The sequence below is a fragment of the Prionailurus viverrinus genome, chromosome A1 (genome assembly GCF_022837055.1).
Source record: "Prionailurus viverrinus isolate Anna chromosome A1, UM_Priviv_1.0, whole genome shotgun sequence".
Taxonomy (NCBI): Eukaryota; Metazoa; Chordata; class Mammalia; order Carnivora; family Felidae; genus Prionailurus; species Prionailurus viverrinus.
The window spans coordinates 106371779-106397138 of NC_062561.1; the positions used below are offsets into that span (position 1 = coordinate 106371779).

General features: G+C 42.5%; 1 protein-coding gene across 2 annotated transcripts in view; it reads right to left on the reverse strand.

Moving 5' to 3' along the window:
• FBN2 (fibrillin 2) overlaps positions 1–25360 on the reverse strand; it is a 257700-nt gene that overhangs the window by 59981 nt on the left and 172359 nt on the right. For both annotated transcript variants that reach the window (XM_047859972.1, XM_047859981.1), the window contains 14 exons: positions 24634–24771; positions 23990–24040; positions 23410–23535; positions 19618–19845; positions 18961–19086; positions 12296–12424; positions 11395–11520; positions 8470–8595; positions 7870–7992; positions 7583–7708; positions 7138–7263; positions 5433–5555; positions 2628–2750; positions 822–947 (listed from right to left, as the gene is read on the reverse strand). In XM_047859972.1, the coding sequence (XP_047715928.1) occupies positions 822–947; positions 2628–2750; positions 5433–5555; positions 7138–7263; positions 7583–7708; positions 7870–7992; positions 8470–8595; positions 11395–11520; positions 12296–12424; positions 18961–19086; positions 19618–19845; positions 23410–23535; positions 23990–24040; positions 24634–24771 (1797 nt within the window). The remainder of the gene's footprint in view (positions 1–821; positions 948–2627; positions 2751–5432; positions 5556–7137; positions 7264–7582; positions 7709–7869; positions 7993–8469; positions 8596–11394; positions 11521–12295; positions 12425–18960; positions 19087–19617; positions 19846–23409; positions 23536–23989; positions 24041–24633; positions 24772–25360) is intronic.

A 25360-nucleotide genomic window follows, 5' to 3' on the forward strand; every position in this document is an offset into this window, starting at 1 on the left:
ACGCGAGTGTAGTGAAAAACTGTAATCTGGTTTCCTTTTATAATCTTTGCCCAGCGCTTAGCCTGAGTTACTTTGTTAAGCGTTTTCTACCAATCACTAATTTTCCTAAGCCTTCTGATTCACTCATTGTTTTTCATCTTCTTCCTCTCCTCACGTGTATTTTCATGTACTCCAAAAGAACACAGTGACAGCCCAAAATTGTACATACAGTGAACTAATTTAAGCCTCTAATTTAAGAGAAAATCCAAATTCTTTTTCTTGGAGAGCGATCACACTAGTCCCCAGTCTCATTTCTAGGAAAGGGGGATGATGTCATCACTGAGGGGAAGGACACGTTGCTCTCAGGCAAAAGGTGCAGGCCTTGAGGCATCCCTGAGGAGACCTTCCAGTCCCAGACATACAGACAGCAGACCGAAACATGAAGGTAAATGCCCAAAAGGAGCTACTGTGGTTTTGACAAACATTAAATAGCAGTGACTGGGGTAGATAGATCATATTTTTAAAAAGCTGAATAGTTTTTCCACATGTCATTCATTTAGTAATAAAACAAAAAAAAAGAAATGGTTAAAAAGAAAAAAAAAAAAAGGAACTAGCCAAACTTCCAAGTGTTGGCTCTCGGCCAGGAAAACTTCATAAGAGATGAAAGCCGCCTTCATCATTATTCATTCGGCAAAATAATCCATGCTTAAACGAATGACTTTTATATGTGCAGCATGTGCTGTGTATTCTGCTTCCAGGTGGGGCCCGCTCCAGCCCTTTCTGCGGTTTCGTGTGCTGTAGTTGATCCAACTTGGAAATGAGTTGGAATCGCAGTGACCCACCTTGGCAGGACCTGCTGTCGGAGGCTGGAGTGAAGCCCATCTCACACTCGCAGCGATATGCACCCGGGACGTTGAGGCACTGTCCGTTTTCACAGAGATTTATGTTTTCTGCGCACTCATCGACATCTGTGGGAGAAGCAAATTACAGCTCTATTAGGTTCCCGAGGTCTTGACATGGTTTTTCCCAGCTAAGTCCCTTTTGCTGGCTTCAGCAGGTGCTCGTTAACAGGAGAGGACACTTAATCACATTCACCTAAACAAGGGTAAGACTTGATAACAGAGCTGCTGAACCTATACTCTAACATTCAATCACCACATCTTTAACAGGAAGGAGGCAGGTGTCGCCAAGATCTGTCTCAGTTCCCTCTAATGCCAACATGATGCATCAGTATGACACCGGCATCACTGACAGATGACCAAGAACATTGAAATGAACCCTGAAGTGGTATCTATTCTAACATTATGTTTTCAAGTAAATGAACTCGGTTTTTCCACTAGATCAAGTATGTTTCAAGCACAGAAGGGCTGTTCAAGTAGCACGAGGACAGTGTCTTTCTTGTCACCACGATTATATTCAATACTTCTGTCTTAATTATGCAAATGGACATTATTCATAGACCCGAAAGCCAATTTATTTAATTCTATATAATGGAAAAAGGGGGGCAGGGCAGAAAGCAATGTTGACCCAGGGCCTCATACCTGGCAGGTAGCTGCTGGCTGCCTGCCTCACATGCTTTCCTTCAGTACGCCAATTCTGTGCAGGTCAGAAGAGGAATAACCTGAGGCTAGGAGAGGCCAGCCGCAGGGTGGGAGCCCAGGGGAGCCAATCTGTCCCCGACCCTGACACCAAAGCCAGGCCCTTTCCTTCATCCCCCGGTGCAGAGAAATGTTCAGAAAGAGGCAATAAGCCAAGGTTTAAAGGATTAAAGCCTTAAAGATGACATAAGTGTGTTTTCTTAAAGCAACGGAAAATGATAAGTCTGTGTTCTCAGTGTCGATAATTAGAAACAAGAAAAAAGCTAGAAGTCTTTTAACGTGGGGCTTAAAGTGTGCACTGACATTCAGCTGAGGAACACTGATGTCCGCAAACCTGTCTCCTACTTTATGTCCATCAAGACAAAGCAGTCATTCACAGGAGTTTAAGTGGGTGCTATATTCTCAAGGGATCCATAATGAACAGCAGCTAAACAGCAGGTAATGTTTACTGAGCTCTTACGAGGTGTTTTTCTGAATCCTTGACTTGTGTTAACTTCATTTCTTCCTTTCAATACCATGTGGCGATCGGAGATTCTGACAAGCACGTGAAATAGCCGTCATTGGCTGGACATAATGCTGTATCTTAAGATGCTGAACAGTTTTCCCACATGTCATTCATTTAGCGAAAACAAAAAACAAAAAACAATGGTCCTATTATGGTTACTGCGGCTGTTTGAAAATGGGGAAATTAAGGCCACACAGGTTCCATGATTTACTTACAGCGACAAAAACAGTAAGCAGCACAGGTGAAATCTGATTCCAAGGGCTCGGATTCAGAGACAGCTTGGATTTCTGACTACTGTGTAAATTGACGACTACAATAAATTAATAGTCATTAATAGTATATGATAGTAATAAATGGAATTATCGAAAAACTGTTCTGGCCTTGGTGTGAAGTGTAAGACAAAGATACACATTCACCTGTATGTAAGATGTAAAAACAGACAGGGAATTTCGGCCCCCTTTAACTATACTTTCCTTCAAATATGGCAAGCTTATGGAACGTTCCATGAAAATTCTGCCAGGACCCACCTCAGGATTCTTACCCACCTGAACAGGTAAAGCCGTCTCCAGTGAACCCTTCAGAGCAGGCACATCGGTAGGAGCCTGGGGTGTTAACACACTGCGCATTGATGCTACACTGGTGGGTTCCGTTCGAACATTCGTCCAGATCTGCGTGTGCCGAGGGAACAGAGCAACAGAGTTCAGAAATGCAACTGAAACGTCTAAACACGTGGAACGATTTTCACTCGTCTTAATTTAAATGTAAAGTGGACACATGTGATTTGTTTTTGCTTACCTGGAAGGTCACAGTTCTAATTATCTAAGAGCTCAGACCCACAATCCAAAATGTTTGTTCTACAAACAGAGGCTAAAATGACTAATAAAAGCATTTGTGAGACACCCAATAAGCTAGAATTTTAATGGCTAAAAGGAAAACCAGTGCTAGATTTCTCTCGGACTCCACTGGGGACAGACGTGATCGCTGGCTTCTTTATCACGAAAAACAGGTCAATTTCTAAACTCAATTACTGAATTTTGAGTGGGAAAATTAGCATAGAGTTTTCCAGTTCCTTTTACAGATGAGGAAACGAAGGTCAGATTCTTGATCTCACGGAGCCTAGTCTAGTAGAAATGACAAATGCTACAGTTAATCATCCGACTCTCCATTTCCGCTAGGTCACCATCTCACAGTTTGTGAGACTGAACCCTGCACTGAGCTCTGTGCTGACAGGGCAGAGCCTACTTACTTGGGATTCTCTCTCTCTCCCTCTCTCTCCGCCCCTCCCCCACTCACGTGTGCGCACATTCTCTCCTTCTCTCTCAAAATACATAAACATTAAGAAACAATAGACACAGGAAATTAAATTACATTAAATATGTTCTAGGTGACACGAAGAAATGTTACTAAGTGCAAGGAGAAAATAAAAGGGGCATCTAATTTGGATTGTAGGAACAAAGAAGGTCCCATTGAAGAGTTTTTGGTTAACTTCAGGCCTGAATGATGAGTCAGAGTCAGCCTGCTGCAGAGGTAGGGAAAAGTATTCCTTACAAAGGGAACAGCACTTATAAAGATGCTGAGGAGGAAAAGAACTTAATGTGATTAAAAAAAAATTAGAGAAAGGAAGCCAGAGTGACAAAGCACAAGGCAGGAGCTAGGCTGATGGAAGATGAAGCTCGAGAGGTACGGGGAAGATGCTGTAGGGTCCTGTAAACCACGGGAAGGAAGCCAGAGTTTGTCCTAAATTCAATGATTAAAATGACAATTGGAGAGGCGGGTGGCTCAGTCAATTGAGTGTCTGACTCTTGGTTTGGGCTCAGGTCATGATCTCCCAGTTCGTGAGTTTAAGCCCTGTGTCAGGTTCTATGCTGACAGCGTTGAGCCTGCCTGGGATTCTCTACCTCCCTCTTTCTCTCTGCCCCTCCCCTGCTTTCTATCTCTCTCTCTCTCTTTCTCCTTCTCTCAAAATAAATAAATAAAAACTTTTTAAAAAATGCCAATTTTAAAGAGATCATATCCATGGTTTATAAGGTCTTTCTGGCTACTATGTGGAGAATAGATTACGGGCCCAGCAAGTGAATGAATGAGCAGACATAAGAACAGGTTCTTTTGGCATCCAGGAGAGAGACAGACAGACAGACAGACAGAGACAGAGGAAGGGAGGGTAGGGGGATGACTGAGATGGAGATGGAAAGAAGATAATGAATTTGGATGATATTCTGGAGTAGAAGTAGCAGTTAAATCTTCTGTATTTTGCAATAGTTGGCCAGAGTGATGGACGGACAAGCACAAAATATGGAGGCTACAAGAGAGAGAGCCAGTAGCCAACGGGGCTAGAAAACAGGCATGGGGATATGGCTGAAAGACTGTCCAAATAATGACAGAGTGATGGCTGGGCTAGGAGTGGGTAGCAAGTGAAGTGAATGATGCCATCACAGAATGTTACTTACCACAGTTATTCGGAAGGTGTGATCATGTACCTCCATAGTCAGTTCATAAACATTTGGCAAGTATAAAACAACTGAATGGCTAAGACAGTATATTCCAATTAGTGGATGTTACTGTTAACAGATCTAAGGCTTACTGTGGAATTCTAAGGTTTTAAGGAGTAATCCTGGGGAGGTCAGTTCAGCTTGTTTTATTTTCTATCTTAAGTCGACCTGGGTAATTCTAACCGGTTGGAAAAATGCCTTGTTCTGAAGGCATGTCAAACTCCGGGCATGTGAAGCTGTCCTTTGTGCGACACCAAGGGTGACATCCAGCCCCCTGCCTCACAGCTACAAAAGGCTTATCAGACTCCAGTTCAGCCCTGATAAAACCTAGAGAACAGCAAATGCTTCTCCAATCTCCTCTGATTCTTTGAATCAGATCTCCGAGAATCCAGCAAACCTTTTTGCTTTCTCTGGAAGAAGAATTCTCTTTTCTGTTAAGAAGGCGGTATTCAGCAGAGAGAGACTTAGGTTATCTGATAAAACCTTTTCCTTTCCTTCATGTATTTCCCTGGGTTCTAAGTCTCACTGATTGCTCTCTGAGACTGGAAAAACATATTAGTCGTTTTTCATCATCCATCTGTTTGGATTTCTGGCTACACGTCACAGAATTTTTACCGAACAACAACACATTAAAAAGCAGAGTGCCAAGGCAGACTGCTATGGCTTGATAATTTATTCCAAGGATAAAAGAAACTCTTAGGCAGGAATTACCTTACAACTGAAGATAGTCTTTGAATTTTCAAGAGAACACAGGAAAGGAAGAGTATGCCCCTATACCAGTATGTGGGCTAACAACCATGCAAAGAAGAGCCTCTAAGAATTGCATGCCTTAGCAAAGCATGTTCACGTTTGCAAACTCACCAATACATTTGATGCCATTTCCAACCCAGCCTTCTCTGCAGCTACACCTGAAGCTTCCCGGGACGTTGAGACAGGAGGCATGCATGTCACAGTTGTGGGCACCAATTTCACACTCGTCCACATCTGAGAAGCGACAGTTAATATGATGAAGATTAAACACAAGGCTAATTAATTCTACTTCCAAGTATAATTCTGCACAGGTAACATTTTAAAGTCAATATGGAAATAGCTAAAACGATACAGAAAAAAAATAAACATTAACATCATTTTTACTTTTAATTTTTGTAGCCTCCAACAAGATTCGGAAGTTCATGGTCCAAGTCAAAGAGGTCTTTTCCTAGAGCCATTTTCTGGTAAGACAGGGATACTGCCCCCAGGCAGATATGTGTGTCAGGCCCTCCCCACGTCGCTGCCTCGGCCCAGACAAAAGTCCATGCAGAAGGCATGGTTACAGATGTCAGGAGAAATCGTATTTCCAAAGTGAGACTCTCCTATTGTTTCCTATTCATATTTGTTACATGTGTTTCATAAAGATTAAAAGAAGCCTGACTTTTAAAATAATAGTGCATTCCTGTCATTTTTAGAATCAATACAGTATAGTATAGAGTTTTTGAAAATTATCATTTTAGTGTGTATTCATCTATTTATTTGCAAATATGTGAAAATATTCACTGGAGATTCCATCCGGAAAATAAACAGTATGTATATACACACGCATACACATGTATACATACAAATAAATGTATACATATTATGCATGTGTACACACACATTTGTGTGTATAAACTCTGTAGCTTTGGTTCTTCAGAGCTTTCTAGAATAGAAAGAATAATCTTTTCTATCCAGCTCAATGATTACATGTTGTAGATGCTAAAATCACACATGTAAATACACACACACACACACACACACACACACACACACGCACACAGAACTATTGGCTTTGCATCGACCTTCATAGCACTGAACACCCAGAGCACCCTGTCTTCCTTGCTCACCTGTTCCTGGAGGTGTCAGCTTAAGAGCCAGGCTGCAGTCCAAGCCACCCACCACCTGCCTTGAGCAAAATGCCTGACAAGGGTCTTAAACTGAACAATGGGGAAGGCCTAGTCCAAAGCACTGACTTGGGACTTCCTCACCCATTTTATGCAGAAGGCCAAAACATATTTCACAGAGAAAGGAAGCAAGAGATAAAGTGCATGAGGTGAGCAAAGACAGAAAGTGAAAAGAGAAGAGGGAAAGTCAACTGGGGCTAAGGGAAGAGAGGGCAAAAGCAAACAGAAAGAGAAGAGGTAAAAAGAGAGGAAAGGATGGTGCAGAAGGAAGGAAAAGGGTGTAACCAGAAATCCACATGAATTTTTGTCCAGTTAGAAGAATTGCAAAAACAAGCGACTGGGATGGTCCGTGGTGCTATGTCCTGACAAGTGTCTGGGCCACACTCCTCCTATGAAACTGAATGATGCTGCAAGAGCAAACAGCCATGTGGGCGATGCCCGGGACTAGAATGCAGGCCCACACCCCCACTTCGTGTGTGACCAGAGAGGACACAAACCCATCATCACACATGCCCTGGGGCAGGTGCTCATGACCCAGTCATGACCTGGTGCCGTCATGGCCCAACAGAGGCAAAGGGACAAATGATGGTCAAGTTGGCCTCTGAAACAGGAGGAGCCAGAGCACAAGAGGGTGTAAGTTTGAGACCTACCTGTGCATCCTGTGGTCCCCTTCTTCACAGAATAACCCAGCTGACAGTGGCAAATGAAGGATCCCTTGGTGTTCTCACACTCCCCAAACATGCAGATGTTTGAGTTCAACTCACACTCATTCACATCTAGAAAACGTATTTTCAGTACTTCGGTTAGTATTTGTTCATCCGAGGAATTCAAAAGCTCTCTTTTATACTGAAGAGCGTAATATTGAAATAAAGAGATAAAAGCTAAAATGTAATCTATGTGCAAGACACAGTATTATTTTCCAAAATTATTTCCAAATAATTCTTCCATTTCAGCTTTCGCATCTTGTAAATATGGTGGCTTGAATTTTAAAATAACTGAAAAAACTGTTCCCTCACATGTTTGCGTGTGCACAAATGTGCACGTGTGTGCGTGCAAATGTGTGCATGGGATTTATCCCATTTTTATGGTACCCACCAATGCATGTTTTCATGTCCATTGAAGCCATGAAGCCATCATAGCAGAGACAGCGATACTCTCCAGGAATGTTGGTACACTGCCCCCCATCACAGATATCAGGATTATTTTCACATTCGTCAATATCTGATGACAGAAAATTGGCATTAAATAAAAACAAGAAAGACTTTTATTAAGCTCACATATATATTTTTTTCCCCATCCAGATCCAGTCAAAGTGCCTGGAGTGAGATTTGTAAGATAAAATCAATGAGCTGTACAAAGCCTCCATATTTTCCTTTCTGTACCTGCGCAGGACCTCCCATCTGGCATCAGGGCATACCCCTCGCTGCAGCTGCACTCATAGCTGCCTTCTGAATTAGTGCACCGGGTGTCACAGCCTCCATTCATGATCATACATTCGTCAATATCTGTGAAAACAACATTGCAACCACATTACTCTGTCAAGTCTACTTCCTTAAACAAAAAAAAAGAAAGAAAAAAAAAGACAGGGAATTTTTCTTCTTCTCTTTAAACAGATAATGTTTAAATGGCTTTGGAGTTTTCTCCCCATTACTGTGTTGGGTTTATTATTTTACCATTGGTCTTTCTTAGCTCTTTCTACTTCCTTTCGGACATCATTCCATTTGGCCTTTAGCCCCAGTAGCCTAAGATTAAAGAACTCAGAAATATTGTAGCTATGGAATTAATGGTGTTTTCTGTGATAAAACCAGGGATTCCTCTGCAAAGCCATAAAGACAATGGCATCTTACAGACCGGTCCCCATGCTTAGATTCACGTTTAGGACATAGAACTTCCACTGGCTTCATTACAATATATTCAGTGCCAGAGCTGTCCTAGGCTGATCTGGAAAATACAAGTTCCAGACCCACTTGGCTGACCCGCACCTGTACAGCCCTGTCGGTCTGGTGTGGCCTGGTATCCGGGGTTACAGGAACACTGATAGGTTCCAATCATGTTCACACACTTTCCATTTCTACAGAGATTGTCACTCAGGGAGCATTCATTTATATCTGTAAAAAGATACACAGAATTAATGTTTTTGCAATAACCACATCACTTAAAAGTATCAAGAAATGTTGCATGGAAGCATCGGTCTCCAAAGGGGTGTGTGTTCTTTTTTTGTTGTTGTAATTTTTATTTAAAAATATTTTAATGTTTGTTTATTTTTTTAAATTTTCTTAATGTTTATTCTTGAGAGAGATCGAGAGAGAGAGAGAGAGAGAGAGAGAGAGAGAGAGAGAGAGAGAGAGTCTGTGTGAGCGGGGGAGGGACAGAGCAAGAGAAGGACACAGAATCTGAAGCAGGCTCCAGGCTCTGAGCTGTCAGCCCAGAGCCCGAGGCTGGGCTCGAACCCATCAGCTGTGAAATTGTTATCTGAGCCAAAGTCAGATGCTCAACTAGGTGAGGCACCCAGGTGCTCCAATGTTTATTTATTTTTGAGAGAGAGAGAGAGAGAAAGAGAGAGAGAGAGAGAGAGAGAGAGAGAGAGAGAGAGAGGTAGACAGAGAGACAGGGAGAGAGAGAGGGAGAATGAGTGGGGGAAGGGCAGAGAGAGGAGGCAGAGGATCTGAAGCAGGCTCCAGGCTCTGAGCTGTCAGTACAGAGCCTGATTCAGGGTTCAAACTCACGAACTGTGAGATCATGACCTGAGCCGAAGTCAAACACCCAACCCACTGAACCACCCAGGCACCCCATGGGGTTTGTGTTCTTCAGGGGGAAGTAAGATGATTTCCTGGGGTGTTCAAAGAAGATGCTGGAATCTACATTTCTATTATTTCTATCTAAAACTGCACTGTAAGTAAAACTCTGTATCTCTGCTATCCCAATATGTATCTGCTATAGAGCATTTCAAACACGAACAGAATGAATGAAATTCATTTTTTCAATTTAATTTTAATTTAATTTTTTAAAAGTAAGCTCTTTGCCCCCTGTGGGGCTTGAACTCACGACCCCAAGATCAAAACTGATTGAGCCAGCCGGGTGCACCAGGAATTGAATTTTTCATGTTACCAAATTTTAATTAAATTTAAGTGGCCACATGTGGATAGTGAATGTTGGACCATGTACGTTTAGCACATGCCAGACATAAAAGTTACTAATATTTAATATACGAATTTACACTGGCATGCTCACCTGCTCTTTATTAGATGGCCAAGAGGAGCCTCAATGACGTCAAGTATCCCGAGGGAAGATGGCTGATCCCACAAGTCACAGAGGCTGATACCAGGGCCCTCACTAGTTTGTGTGTTTAGTGTGCCTTCATAGGTGGATCTGTATCACCTACTTTAAAATAAACTAACCCTTATAGGAAACACAGGCGCCTAATAAAAACTTCTGCAAACGTCTGTGGAATAAAGTATTACTATTAATGCAGTTGTAAGAGAACAGCAAGAAAAATGATAGAATGGAAGATTTCCTCATACAAACTGCTTGTGACACACAATATAAGGTAAAAATAATGACAATACAATGAGGTAAAACAAGACCTTCGTTCCAAATCCTCAAAATCACCAAGAAGACTATGTGACATATGGATTTAAATCTATGATCATTAAATGCATGTTTTATTAAGTGTGCAAAAATATGCATCTTATATTATACAATATTCCCTTGAGGGGTACTTTTTCCAGCTATAGGATCCACAAAAACTAACAAAATAAACTGAACACAGAAACAGATCTCTGATTCACTGCATCACAATGATGAACAAATATTCCCGTAATCATGTTTTAAAAAATTTTAGTACCACCATTAAAATGAAATAAAAATATTTAAAACTTTTTAAATTCTTGGGGCTCCTGGGTGGCTTAGTCGGTTAAGTGTCCGACTTCAGCTCGGGTCATGATCTCACACTGTGAGTTCCAGCCCCGCATCGGGCTCCGTGCCGACAGCTAAGGGCCTGGAGCCCGCTTTGGATTCTGTGTCTCCCTCTCTCTCTGCCCCTAACCCACTCACATTCTATGTCTCTCTCAAAAATAAATAAACATTAAAAAAATTTTTTTTTAACTTTTTACATTCACCTATAATAATGTCTGTTTAGTGTATGATTTAAGATTCGCCTAATATATTAGCAAAGCGATACATATATGATTTATGAATAAATAAATGTGTAGAGGAAAGATGTGCTCAAATTACGTTTTGAAATGGGGCTGTGCAGTCTGGTCTGTTTTAAACCATTTTATTTGCTTATACTTGCAAGAAAGATTTTTGGTGAAGAAAATGCTTCCTGGCTACATGAAGGTTTTAAAGCCAGTATCTATAGCCCGGTAAGCCCAGAGGCCTCTGTATACTCAAAAAAAGCAGTAGGCTGCAAAGCTCCAAGACCAGCCACTGGCATTCTCACATCACCCCTGCCCCTCAGCTTTCTGTGAGAAGACGGGGAGGAGAGAGCTCTTGTGTTCACACACACACAGGAGCAGACACCATGACGACAGACATGGGGGGCGGACTCTGCTGACTGGATGACAGGTGGATGCACAGGTGAACAACCAGGGAGAGGCCCTTCCGACAACCGCTTTGCTATTTTGTCCTCTCTGGAGGAGGCAATCACGTGGCCTTCCACGGGGTCCCTCATGCAAGATACTTTCAAGTGCACTTATAATGAAAACGGGGGTAACCAGGACAACGCTGGCCTCTTTGTGTCACTGAGGCGCTCTCTAAAGATACAATGGAGAGGCTCTGAAGTTTCAACTTTTAACCAGCTAAGATTTCACGTGCCGCAGACAACGCGTTAGACTTGACCCTTGATCTTTACTATCTTAGTGCCAAGTGAGCTGGGTTGGCTTATGTGCTTGTGGAGACAGACTCACCCACACAATCCTCACGTGACGGTGACAGCTCGTGTCCCAGTGGGCAGTCACACTGAAAGCTGCCCTCCGTGTTCATACAGGTGCCACCCCTACAAAGGAGAGGGTTACGTTCACATTCGTCAATGTCTGAAAGGTAAAAACGTGAGATCCATTAAAGAACTCTGAGGGAAAAACAGTCGCGCACACAGCATGGGAGAAAAAGAATTATTATTCGAGTTAAGTGTGACTCAAATGTAATAAGACACGGCTTTAAAAGGAGATGCAGTAACGCTCCCCTCACTTTTTCTAGTACCAGTAAGTAAATGGTTAAGTTTTATTCTTAAAGAGCGAGTTATCAACGAACTTACTTGTATGAAGCAAGCATGCTCATAAAAGATAAACAATTTGTTTCATATCACCCTAAACTCCAGATACCGTATGTCGCCATCCATTATCAGTAATAAAACTAAAAGAAAAATCATAGGCTGATCACCTTCTGCGTCCCGTGTGGGGGAGTCCCGTGAGTCACGCAATATTAAACAGCGGGCCAAAAGGTAGGCGGTACCAAGGGAGTTTGTAATAACACACAAATAAAGAAAATAACACGGGATTTGCATGGCTGAATATAAACCTGGGGTCACCACACAGCGTCATGTGTGTTAAATGAATCCCTTGTGAGCAGTTAGTCTGTGTTGGTTTTAGATTCTATGAATAAACAGAACCCAGTCTCACTGCCGCTAAGGCGCCAAGAGGTTGGGGCTCCCCAAGAGTTATCTAGGAGCAGATTTCCTGTCTGACATTTAAATCTGTTCTCTCTCTCACCACAGCCCCTTGCCAAGCGTGCTGTTAGCAGCTCTGAGCCCAGCCAAGGTCGAGCTATCTGGTTTCAAGGCTGCAGGGCGAAGAACTTAGGCACACTTACCCATGCAGTTCTTCATCATCATGAACCCACTTTCGTAGCCTTCGAAACACTCACACTCAAAGCTGCCAGGCGTGTTGACACAGATTCCACTTCCACAGAGGTCGGGAGAAATCCTGCACTCATCAATGTCTAATGCACAGGGGTTAAAAGAAATTAAAAAATAATTGCAGGAGATGAGCAGGTATTCAAGAACAGGGAGACAGGTGCAGCCTTCCCAGGGAAGGTGTGGCACATTGGAGAGGCTGGAGAAGTCAGGGGCCGGCAGTATGTGGGTATGTTTGCAGGAGGTCGGCTAGCAGCCAACAGGGTCTTAGGCACATTCCTTTCCCCAACTGTCAAAACTGTCACAGCCAACAGGCAGGTGGTGCCTCTTTGCCTGTGAGAACTCTGGAATTGTGGATTTCTCCTTGTGGCTTGGATGCGGTTAACAGTACGAGCAGTATGAGCCAGATAAGGCAGGCGGCACGTGAGGAAGCAGTGGGCACCTGGACTGAAGTCCCGGGTGCCAAGTGACAGTGTGATGGTTCTGAGACACTAGCCCTCGCCCACCGCGGTGGGAGTATGTTGGGGCTGCTGCCTGTGAGCAGGGGTGGCTGGCGACCACAGAGCACCCAGCCGGCCTCCGAGGCAGACGTGGCCAACGAACCTTGAGCCAGAGAGCACACACACATGGCAGGGCCGTGAACTATGCCCCAGCATATGTTTTTTTGGTCACATTCAGATGTGAAGAGGCAACTGATACACTTTTCAAAATAAAAATAAAATATATTTGTGTTTGTTGCTCTTTACGTACTAGAGTAAATAAGAATCTTCAACAGCGGTGTTTACATGATCAAAAAGATTTTCTGAGAAATATCCCATGCCTATCACTGACATTTTTTAATAGAGAAGTCATGTCTATAAAATATAATTGAGAAAACATGACGTACTTAAAAATTTTTTGGTCACAAGTATGTTTTTAGGAAAAAATGCTTTTGCTGGCATCTACTTGGAGGAATTTTAATTCTGAAGCTTTTCTATCACAAGATTTACCAGTGATAACTTGTACATGCTCTCTCGGGGGTGTCTCAGTCTCAGAAAGTCAGAGGCTTTCTCTCGGCACTGGGGCTTTCTCTATTTCCCTAATTGCAGGCAATACTGAAAAAAATATATAAGTACTTCCTTGTAAACAAAATTCTTTTTTTTAAGTTTTATTTTGAGAGAGAGAGAGAGAGAGAGAGAGGGACAGAATGAAAGCAGGGGAGGGGCAGAAAGAGAGGGAGGTTCAGCGCAGAGCCCTATGTGGGGCTTCGACTCAGGAACTGTGAGATCATGACCTGAGTCGAAATCAAGGAGTCAGAAGCTTAACCGACTGAGCCACCCAGATGCTCCTTAAACAAAATTCTTCACAAAATTCAGTGATTCAATTAGACAGTTAACGATATGCATCTTAACTCTCTTACAGTCTATCAGGATCTAGAAACTGACAGCTAGAACCACATGAAGAACATGGAATAAACTTGTCGGCAGAGGAGGGGCATGTTTTGGCAGCTGTGATGTGATAAGAGCTGGACAGTGGTGTAGAGTGTAGACTCCAGAACCAGATACCTAGGTACCAGTGCTAGTTTTATCACCTACCAGATGAAGAGGCTTGGGAAAATCATTTCATTTCTCTGTGCCTCAATCTCCATCGCTGTAAAATGGGGAGTAGAGCACAACCCACCTGGGAGGATTAAGTGAATCACTATTTGCCAAGTGCTGAGAACAGGGCCTGTCTCATGAGAATTATACAGAGCACTGTATCTATGTTCTCCGCTAAAAATTGGTATTTTGGGGGAGGTGGCTTTGAAGCTTGTATAGAAATTCTCATCCTTGAAGCTTGTATAGAAATTCTAACGTTAAAGAAGTGGCATCAATGGAAAGAAAAGAGATAAAGTGCACCGGTGAAAAAAAATAATGCATTTCAGAGTGGCGGGATCATACAGGTTAAAAATTAATGCAAGGACAGGGAGGACAGGTGTGATTACTGAGGATGCCAAAAGAAGATGGGCTTAAAAAATTTTTTTAATGTTTTTTTTTGGGAGACAGAGAGACAGAGTTGGGGAGGGACAGAGAGAGAGGGATACACAGAATGTGAAGCAGGCTCCAGGCTCTGATCCATCAGCACAGAGCCCGACATCAGGTTCGAACCCATGAACCGCAGGATCATGACCTGGGCTGAAGTCAGATGCTCAACCAAATGAGCCACCCAGGTGCCCCAAGAAGATGGGCTTTATATGCCGTGAAGAATGGCAACCAACAATGTCCCACTGTCCCTTCACATTATACACCACCACACTGAAGTGTGACCAACAAACCTGTTTCTCACACAGTTAAAGAAGGTGAGTTTCAGTAAGACTGGGCTAATGTCACACCAGAGAGAAGAAGGGGAGTCAGAACGGGAAAAACACGGTCTTTACCCAGGTTTCAGATCATGGGAGTCGCTGAAAGTTGCTTTGTGGGGAGTAACACATGGTCATTGTTGAACATGAAAGATCAGACTGGGCAATCAATGGGATGGAAGACGATGGAAAAATCTGCGATGCAGTGAATACTGCCAGGTGTTGCCCGGTTCCCCCTTCAGGAAGGAAGGACTTACTATTTGCCTTTTCCCTTCTACTCCTGGGGGTGCGGGGGGCACAAAGTCCTGAGATGTAAACTATCTTTAGGAAATGCCTTAGCTAAGAGGACCCTTCCTTGCAGTCACACCCTTTTCTCTGGGCAGATGTATCCAAAGACTGACCACGCAGGTCCATAAACGCCTAGGCCCTCTGCCCTAACCCACGACAGTTCTGATGGGCCAGCCTAGGTACAGCGCTTCCTGTGGGATGGGCGGAGGACCACGCGGGGCCTGATGGCCGCCCAGCAGCCCCTGCTTCTCACTCCTGCGTTCTTCCCCTCCCTCCCCTAGATGCTGAGCCCAAGAGCAATCCCTAGTGAACTTCCTGCACATGAATCTCTGCTCTGTTTCCCGAGAGCTGGGCCTGCACCTGCAATAGTCTTGTAGAAAGTCTTGAAGCAACTCCTGTGATGGAAGATTACATGTAACTTCTTCCCTTGTCCAACATAGGGAGAGGTCAAAATTAAGTCTGAGGCCCCATTCTGAGTGAAGTGATGCTATTGCCACATGCGAGGAAGCCCCGAGAGAGGGGGGTGTGGGGGAGGGACAAAAGGGGGCTGAAGAGAAGAGGGGCTGCAGGACGGCAGGTGTACGTGTGGCATGGCACTCAGCCAGCACAGAGGACAGTGTTCACACAGCGGAGTCAGCTCGGCAGAGCCCGTCTGCACAGGCATGGTGCACGTGCAGCTGTGAGAGGCAGAGGACTCTAGAAATTGGCAAGGGCAAGGAGAATCGTCATAGGCACAGGAGGATGATCAAGACGGGGAGGTACCATGGAGACCAAGACAGAAGAAAATCAGGGAAGGGATGTGGCCAAGCAGAGAAGTCATGGAGAATATGCACCAACAGAAAGAGATTTTTTTCAACTCCACGAAGGTGTTTCGTGAGAGAACGTACATGTGCCTGAATGAGGGACAGCAAAAGACAAAATTACATGGGCTCTTCTGGAGACAGACATGAGAGATAAATGCTGAGACACAGGGTGGCAGCATGAGAGAAAAGATGGCAGGGGAAACGGCGTGACTGTTCTCAGGTCCAGGGAAAGCAAAAGGAAAGAGGGCAATTCACTGCAGAGAGGGGAGGGAGCCTGCTGACCAGGGCTGGAGCAGGAGCAGCAGAGGGGAAGGAACAGGGAGGAGTGGAAAACTGTGGAAGAGGCAATGTCACTTCCACACAGAGGTGCCTGCAGGAAGGGTTCTGGCCACAGGAGTGGATGTCCAGGGAGAAGAAAGGCAGTGAGCAGGCATCTGAGAGAGTGTGTGGACCAGAAGAGGTTCAGAAGTGGAGCAGAGAATCTACTACAAAGCTGTCATCATCAAGACAGCATGGTATTGGTACAAAAACAGACACATAGACCAATGGAATAGAATAGAAACCCCAGAACTAGACCCACAAACGTATGGCCAACTCATCTTTGACAAAGCAGGAAAGAACATCCAATGGAAAAAAGACAGCCTCTTTAACAAATGGTGCTGGGAGAACTGGACAGCAACATGCAGAAGGTTGAAACTAGACCACTTTCTCACACCATTCACAAAAATAAACTCAAAATGGATAAAGGACCTAAATGTGAGACAGGAAACCATCAAAACCTTGGAGGAGAAAGCAGGAAAAGACCTCTCTGACCTCAGCCGTAGCAATCTCTTACTCGACACATCCCCAAAGGCAAGGGAATTAAAAGCAAAAGTGAATTACTGGGACCTTATGAAGATAAAAAGCTTCTGCACAGCAAAGGAAACAACCAACAAAACTAAAAGGCAACCAACGGAATGGGAAAAGATATTCGCAAATGACATATCGGACAAAGGGCTAGTATCCAAAATCTATAAAGAGCTCACCAAACTCCACACCCAAAAAACAAATAACCCAGTGAAGAAATGGGCAGAAGACATGAATAGACACTTCTCTAAAGAAGATATCTGGATGGCCAACAGGCACATGAAAAGACGTTCAGAGTTGCTCCTCATCAGGGAAATACAAATCAAAACCACACTCAGATATCATCTCACACCAGTCAGAGTGGCCAAAATGAACAAATCAGGAGACTATAGATGCTGGAGAGGATGTGGAGAAATGGGAACCCTCTTGCACTGTCGGTGGGAATGCAAACTGGTGCAGCCGCTCTGGAAAGCAGTGTGGAGGTTCCTCAGAAAATTAAAAATAGACCTACCCTATGACCCAGCAATAGCACTGCTAGGAATTTATCCAAGGGATACAAGAGTACTGATGCATAGGGCCACTTGTACCCCAATGTTCATAGCAGCACTCTCAACAATAGCCAAATTATGGAAAGAGCCTAAATGTCCATCAACTGATGAATGGATAAAGAAATTGTGGTTTATATACACAATGGAATATTACGTGGCAATGAGAAAAAATGAAATATGGCCTTTTGTAGCAACGTGGATGGAACTGGAGAGTGTGATGCTAAGTGAAATAAGCCATACAGAGAAAGACAGATACCATATGGTTTCACTCTTATGTGGATCCTGAGAAACTTAACAGGAACCCATGGGGGAGGGGAAGGAAAAAAAAAAAAAAAGAGGTTAGAATGGGAGAGAGCCAAAGCATAAGAGACTGTTAAAAACTGAGAACAAACTGAGGGTTGATGGGGGGTGGGAGGGAGGAGAGGGTGGGTGATGGGTATTGAGGAGGGCACCTTTTGGGATGAGCACTGGGTGTTGTATGGAAACCAATCTGTCAATAAATTTCATAAAAAAATAAATAAATAAATAGTTAAAAAAAAAAAAAGAGAAGTGGAGCAGAGAAGGGCTCGTCGGTGAAGCATCCGACTCTTAATTTCAGCTCAGGTCATGACCTCAAGGTGGTGGGATCCAGCCCCACGTCAGGCTCTGTGCTGACAGCACAAAGCCAGCTTGGGATTCCCTCTCTCCTTCTCTTTCTGCCCCTTCCTCTCTACCTTTCTCTCTCTCTCTTTCCCCCTCAAAAATAAATAAACTTAAAAAAAGTAGAGCAGAGACTCAGAGGCATGAGAGGTGAACAGCGTCACTGAGACCTGTTGAAGGCAGATGCGTGAGGTACAGGCAGGTCTCCACAGACCAGCCACCTGAGCACCAAGCAGGAAAACCATGTGCGGGCGAGGAGCTGGGCAGCAGGGGAGGCAGACAGTTGCGAAATGCGCCAGGGTGGTCTAGGTGGGGTGGGGACTTAGGGACTCCAGTACCTTGTGCAACACGAAGTGAGGAAGGAGTCACAAGCACGTTTCAGTGGAGATCATGAAGCAGCGACAAGGGTGAGGACAGCAGAGAAGGAAACATTCCCAGGAGAATATGAATAAAGAGGCTTTTGAAAATAAGATTTGGGACGTCTATTTCAAGAGTTCGGAATAATTTATTTAATGTGATAGAAAAATTTGGATTTTCTCATCTTTTCAAACTAAAGGGAGCAGATATCAATAGGGATATGGATGGCGACTGGATAGTAATTACTAAGAAAACTCTTTACTTAAATTTTTTTTTAACGTTTATTTATTTTTGGGACAGAGAGAGACAGAGCATGAACGGGGGAGGGGCAGAGAGAGAGGGAGACACAGAATCGGAAACAGGCTCCAGGCTCTGAGCCATCAGCCCAGAGCCCGAAGCGGGGCTCAAACTCATGGACCGCGAGATCGTGACCTGAGCTGAAGTCGGACGCCCAACCGACTGAGCCACCCAGGCGCCCCTAAGAAAACTCTTTAAAGATGAGGAAAATAAGTTACAACAGCTCTATTCAAAACGTTAACATTTTTAAATAGATACTACATATCATTTATATAATTGTTGATTGCTACAGTCTTGAGTCTTCATTATTCTGAAAATCAAATTTTTATGTTTTTCTTGAGGTAAGGCAAAATAGCGTTTTCATGCTACTTACTGTGTAGCTCTTACAAGACCTTGTTTGGAGAAGTGACTTAAGAGCAGAGGGAAAAAAACAAAAAACACAACATGGACTTTTGAAGGCAGGACTTTCCAACCGAGCAAAGAAAGAGAGCAAGGGTTTGCCAAATACAACACAAGAGCAGACTCACCTGTGCAGTTTCTTTCCTCCACGTCCAGAGCAAAGCCACTGTTACAACGGCACTTGAAACTCCCAATGGTATTTCTGCACTTTCCGTAGGTGCACATCCCAGGAAAAGCTTTGCATTCATTGATATCTAAAAGCGGGACAAAGCAGGAACGTTGAGCCGGCTGGTACTAAAAGAACGGGTTCACCGGTTAAAGCTGAAAATCTATCACAATGGAAAGTAACATACCCAACTAAAAAAAGGGGGCTCAAAATTTTTGGCGATCATGTGGATGCCACACAGAACGTTTGAAAAGTGAAAAAGATTCTGCATTTGAAGAGTTCTGACCTCTTCCTTTCTGACCAATTGTCTGGTAAGGTTTAGGGGGGATAGGGAACATTTCACTACACCAGGGCCCCATCTGGTCAGGCTGTGCTAAGGACAGAAGAGGTGCATGTGCAAAGATGTAGGAAATGTGAGATTAGTGGCACGTTTTACATCTTTACTTCAATACCAGCCTATATAGGTGATTTATATTCTGGGGCCATAAGGCAGGCCACAGATCACGTTTAACAAAGAAAATGGAAGTGGCAAATCATATGCTTAAAGCAAAACCAATTCTGAGAGAATGCGGGAGGTGAGCTTCAAGTGTAGGAAGATCAACGTGACCCTGACAGTTACCTTTGTAAAATGGCCGCCCCGTAAGAACGTCCCCTCTGTTGGCAAAGCCGGGCCCCCGGGGGCACAGGGTCTCATACTCCTTGGTGCCAGGTTTGGGGCATTCCTCACACTCGGTGCCCCAAGCTGCGCCAACTGCACAGCAGCAGGCATCCATGCGGAACTTTCCAGGAACAGGATGGACACACTCATCTTCATCCCACTTCAAGTAACACTGCTCCATGCGGATGTCTACATGGCAAATGAAATCACAGTTTGAGACTAAGGTGTCACATTCATCGATGGTTCATAAACTGAGTTTTTGCTTGGCACCTGGCATGATGCCAAGCTCTGGAGATACACTCATGGATGAGAGACAGGGTCCCTGACCTCCTGGAATGGACTTCGTAACAGATAGTCATTTAAAGAGAACAAAGGTGGGTTTTTCAGGAAGAAAAGGTTCCCTTGTGACATGACTCCTTCATATCATCACCCATGATCCCTTTTTTGTATTGCTCATTTGAGAAAGAATAAGATAATTTGAATGACAGACTCTTCTTGTTCACTAAATTGCTTACAGGGGCTTGTGACCAGCTGTCATGTCCTAATCAGAAACAACAAATGATCAACCGTTATCTATGTGCCAATTTGGGACAAGTACTATAACAGCTTTACAAAGGAAAAAAAGTATTTTTGCATTTCAAGTTGTTTTTTTTTTCTGGTCAAATTTACCTTTTGCATCATGGTTTTTGTCCTGCATTATGTAAATCTGCCCTAGTAAGGGGCCAAATTATTTGCTTAAATGTCAAATTTTCCCTTTAATCTTGAAACATACCAGGTCCTTAGATCAATCAAGAGTCACAAGATAAGATAAATTAGCATGGTGTGTAAATCACACATTTATCTATTAGTCAACAGAATTGTTGGTCAAATACAGTCAAACATTTGGCTATATGGATAATGGATACTTGGCTAAATATGGATAATGAGATCAAAAAGGTTTTCCTTAATCACATAGTATGTTTTATTTGATATTGACATTTCAAGGTATCAAATCCTTTCCTAAACCTCACAACTGTTTAACAGAGAATAAGAGATCCCTAATGGAAATATAAACATAAAGAAATAAATATGTTTACTATTTTAGTTCCTGTCAATACTGGGTCTTTTAAGTGCTCAAGCAAAGGCACCATAAACTTTAGCAACCTCCTTTAGCTTATAGTTACAAACATTTCCAAGGATGGTAATTACAAAGTCCTATTTTTAAAGAAATAAATCACTGTGGTAAATTTTCATTTTGACTTGGTAGACTGACTATAGGTATTCAGAATAGGGGATTCTGACTTCTATATCCACACCAACACCAATTCCAAAGCCATGCTCTCTGGTAGTGTGAGATACAACAGTAATCCATAGAGTCTCATGACCTCCAGGCATCTAGGGGCTGTTCTCAGTCACAGCCAACCCCATCTAATACTGTTGCCAGGGCAGTAAGGATCTTAACAAGATATGTAAGTTTTATTTAGGTACCCTGAGAACTATGGACTGAGTCAAACTGTTTCTGAGGTCATTGAAGTAATTTGCTCAAGAAGCAAGATTAGCTAAAAAAAATAAAATAAATAAAAAGCATTTGAACTTAGTATGTGAAAAGTTAGGAGAGGCTGGCAGAGTAATCCCGTGTCTTTGCTACACAGATCCATATCAATATCTGCCTCAAGAATCAAAACACTGTACACTGGCCACATCTGGCCTGGGAATGTTTTCACTGACTGGCAGAGAAATGAGAATATGCATTTGGAAACTCTGGGATAGTATATGCTCTCTATCTAGAGTTTGCAGCAGTCCTCAAGACTCCTATTATCACCTCACTCATTGAAGTTACCCGCCTAGCCCCTGAAAGTATTCCAATTTGGAACCCTGATTTAGATCAGTTTCTATCAAAGTGGTTTTCCTCTACTTTTGTTCTCAGGATATTTTACATTTTCAAATGTTAGTCTCTTCTTGAAACTTCCTCATGTCCGGAGCCACAGTGCATTTTTGTAGAATAGTTTAAGTAGTGCCAAAATCATTTAACCCAAGTGCGAGAATGAAGACTTCAATGCATCCTTTTAGAATATTATAAAAGGTTTGATTTTGAATAATATTATTGGGAACATACTTTGTTGAGTGATAATTTACAATTACTAATATATCTCTTCAGGTATAGAATTCTTTGGTTACTGAAAGCAATTTGATATATTAGTCATTCGACCAATACGGATACTGTTATTTGGCATCTTCAAAAGATACTTTCTTAGATAATTTAACAATAAAAATCTGAAAAGAATTTTCCTTTATTATTGGACTTTGGATATTATCATTTCTAACCAGTTCCGTATGATTTTATAGTCATACTTTGTAGCCTAATTTAAATATACTATTAAAATTAACTTAAAATGAAATCTGTGTCAATTATAATAACTAATCTGTATGATGTTGCAAACAGTTTTTACTACTAATTTAAAAAATCACCGATACATTTAAATACCTTAGGGGCACCTGGGTGGCTCAGTCAGTTGAGCTTCCTCCTCTTGATTTCAGCTCAGGTCATGATTCCAAGGTCATGAGATCAAGCCCCACGTTGGTTCCGCACTAAGTGTGGACCTGCTTAAGATTCTCTGTTCCTTTCTCTCTCTCTCTTCCCCCCACCTTTGCCCTCCCCCACTTGCTTGTTCTCTAAAATAAAATTAAAAAAATAAAATAAATAAAAATAAATACCTTAAAGATATCTGACTAACACTATCAATGCTCATACGTTGTGTACAAGCTTAAATTACAAATATAAACCTATAAATAAAAACCTATAAACCTATATAAGCTTATATAAACCTATAAGCCTATGAATAAAAAGTTATTTTAAAAAATAAAAACTTACTGTTCTATAGCATGTTGGGAAATCCCATAATTAAACAAAAAACTGCTTAGATACAATACAGGATTAAGAAAAGTTTCTTTTTCATTAATCAAACTCTGATTCAGGCAAAATGACATTGATAATGATAAGGTCAATTACATATTTCTGTACTAATGATGTTGAAAGAAAGAGCTTCCTCATTTTAGATTTTTAGAAAATAAAGCATTAGGAAAATTTAAACTCTCAGGTGGTAAAGGAAGGACTAGGATCAGGCAATTTTTTTTGATTAAGTTTATTTATTTTGAGAGAGAGAGAGAGAGAGCGAGCATAAGTGGGGGAGCGGCAGAGACAGGAAGAGAGAATCCCAAGCATGCTCCGAGAGTCCCTGCAGAGCCCGACGTGGGACGAACTCACAAACCGTAAGATTATGAGCTGAGCCAAGATCAAGGGTCAGTTGCTCAACCAAGTGTACCACCCAGGTGCCCTATCTGGCAATATTTTTAAAAAGAAACAATAACCTTACCCAGGACTTCCTCACTGTCTTCTCTAAGAGTGTAACTTCAATGACCTGATAAACGTTGACTCCAAACCCTAGTCTCCAATTTTTCTTTTATGTTGAAAACATAGATAGTTTTCTTACTCCATTGGCCAATGTGAAAGACTGACCCTGCCCAAAATACGTGATTAAAGAAACTGACGTTTGAGATAATTGTTGAGCAGTTCCAACTTTCTGTATTATACAGGAACCATGTCCCTTGAACACTCACTTTAAAAATAACGTCTAGTGATTTTCCTTCCAAATATCCCACTTAAGTCCTGTTTCCAGCTATAGACTCAATGGTTTTGAATTGGTCAATGCCCAAGAAATAAGAAAAATTCATCGCTGGTTTCATGCATCAAATCCATGAGGATGTGAGTCTTACCCAGACACACACGGCCAGTTCCATCCAACGTAAGGCCTTCAGGGCACTCACAATGAAAAGATCCTTTGCTATTGACACAGCGTCCATTTGGACAAACGCCAGGAAATACCTCACACTCGTTAACGTCTGCAGGGAAATGAAGCAAGCAGAGGGATAAAAGATGTTAGAAATAGAAAAAGCAGGTGTAGTCTTCCCATATAGCAGATTCAATCTACAACACAATGTGGATTATTACTTGGCCTGAACAGAAATATTTCACAGTGCAACCACTGGGTTTCCTAGGCACCAGCTGTGAAAATGACCACGGCCTTGCCCATCCATAAAACAGCCCAGACACACTCCCTTCCCAGCTGTTTTGTGCCTTGACACCTAACGGTGTCCCCATGAAAATTTACCCACCAGCATAAAAGAGGAGAAATGGGGGAACTGTAAGCTGTTTTCCAAGGGTATTATTACAAAGCATTTGTTGATTCATTGTTTTTATTGTACTGAGGTTTTTAAGAATGATAAATCTCTGAAGTGAACGTCAACGTGATATACTGCTCTAAACACTTACAGTATCGTCCAAGTATACACTCACCTTCACAAGAAACACCTTTAATCCTGGCAAAGCCTCTTGGGCAAGCTGTATCTGTGAGAACAACAGAACCTCATTACAAAAGGAAACATAAGTGTTTTAAGTTCAAGAAACAGTATAATGGAATCTAAGTTGAACTGACTAAAAACCAGAAGCTGGGGTTTTAGAGGCCAAGGCTCCAGATGCCCTCTGATCAATTCAGTAGCAAGCGTGACATACGGTGGTAATTCCCATCAGTGCTGAGCCACACTGAGATTCTGACAGTTTTCCTACAGTTCAGTCTTGCTTTTACATCCTCAGCTAAATTACAAATAGACAAGTAAAAAGATGTAAGGCAAAGAGACGCCATCTTCTACTTGGGCACATGCAGACACGGATCCTGAAGGATACTGACAGTCACCGAGCAGCTAGATTCCAGCTAGTTCCCTTCCTTGTCGAGGGTGCTCAGAAGGTCTGCTTACAGTCAAGGGATAAACCAAGTACCTATTTCAACAAGTGAACGAATTTCAACAGAAAAGATATAACAGAAAAGGGTCGTGATCTTATGGTCTTCCTCACTATGGAAATACATAGTGAGACAGGTATCTGGCTATGTGAAGGAGAAGCTCCTGTGACAAGCCCAGAAAGAGCCCTGGACGGCCCCCTACCTAGTTCACACCGTTCACAGGGGCTGCCCCAGGCAGCTCCAAGCGTGGCACAGCATTCGGATTTCAGAGTGGCTCCATTAATGTTCACCTCACAGCGGTTGTCTTGGATGTTGAGCCAACACGTCCCTTTCAGGCTGTCTGAAAAGGAACAGGAAGGAATGGGGAGCTCTCATCTCTGAAGACAATGCAATGCAGTTATAAACGACATAGGCAATTTTTACAGTATTTAACAAGAGCATTATTTTAAAAACGTTTCACTGCGTATGTTTCAAACCTATTTATGTGTACATGTATTTTAAATATACTATATTACACGTAAGCCCAGTATTATACCCTGTACATCTCATAAGGTATGATAATTTTTATAATGAAATCTAGTGATACTCCACAAGCAGCCACTGCTGTCTAAGATTTTATGCTGGTATTTACAAACACAGTGCATTACCCCGCTAAGATCATTACTTGTGTGAAAAACACTCACAAGATTTATCTCTTATGATAAATGCTCTGATATTTAAGATTTTACCAAATAAAATTCCTTAAATGATTTCCTTCTCTTGTAATCCCCCACCAAACAAACCACACACAATTTATGTTCTAGATCAGAGACACCAGTTTTTCTCTAACTGAAGATAATGATTTGATGAATAATTGATTAAAAAATTACAAGATAAAGAAGAAAAGAAACATCACCCATAACACTACCACTAAGACACATCAGGGCTAA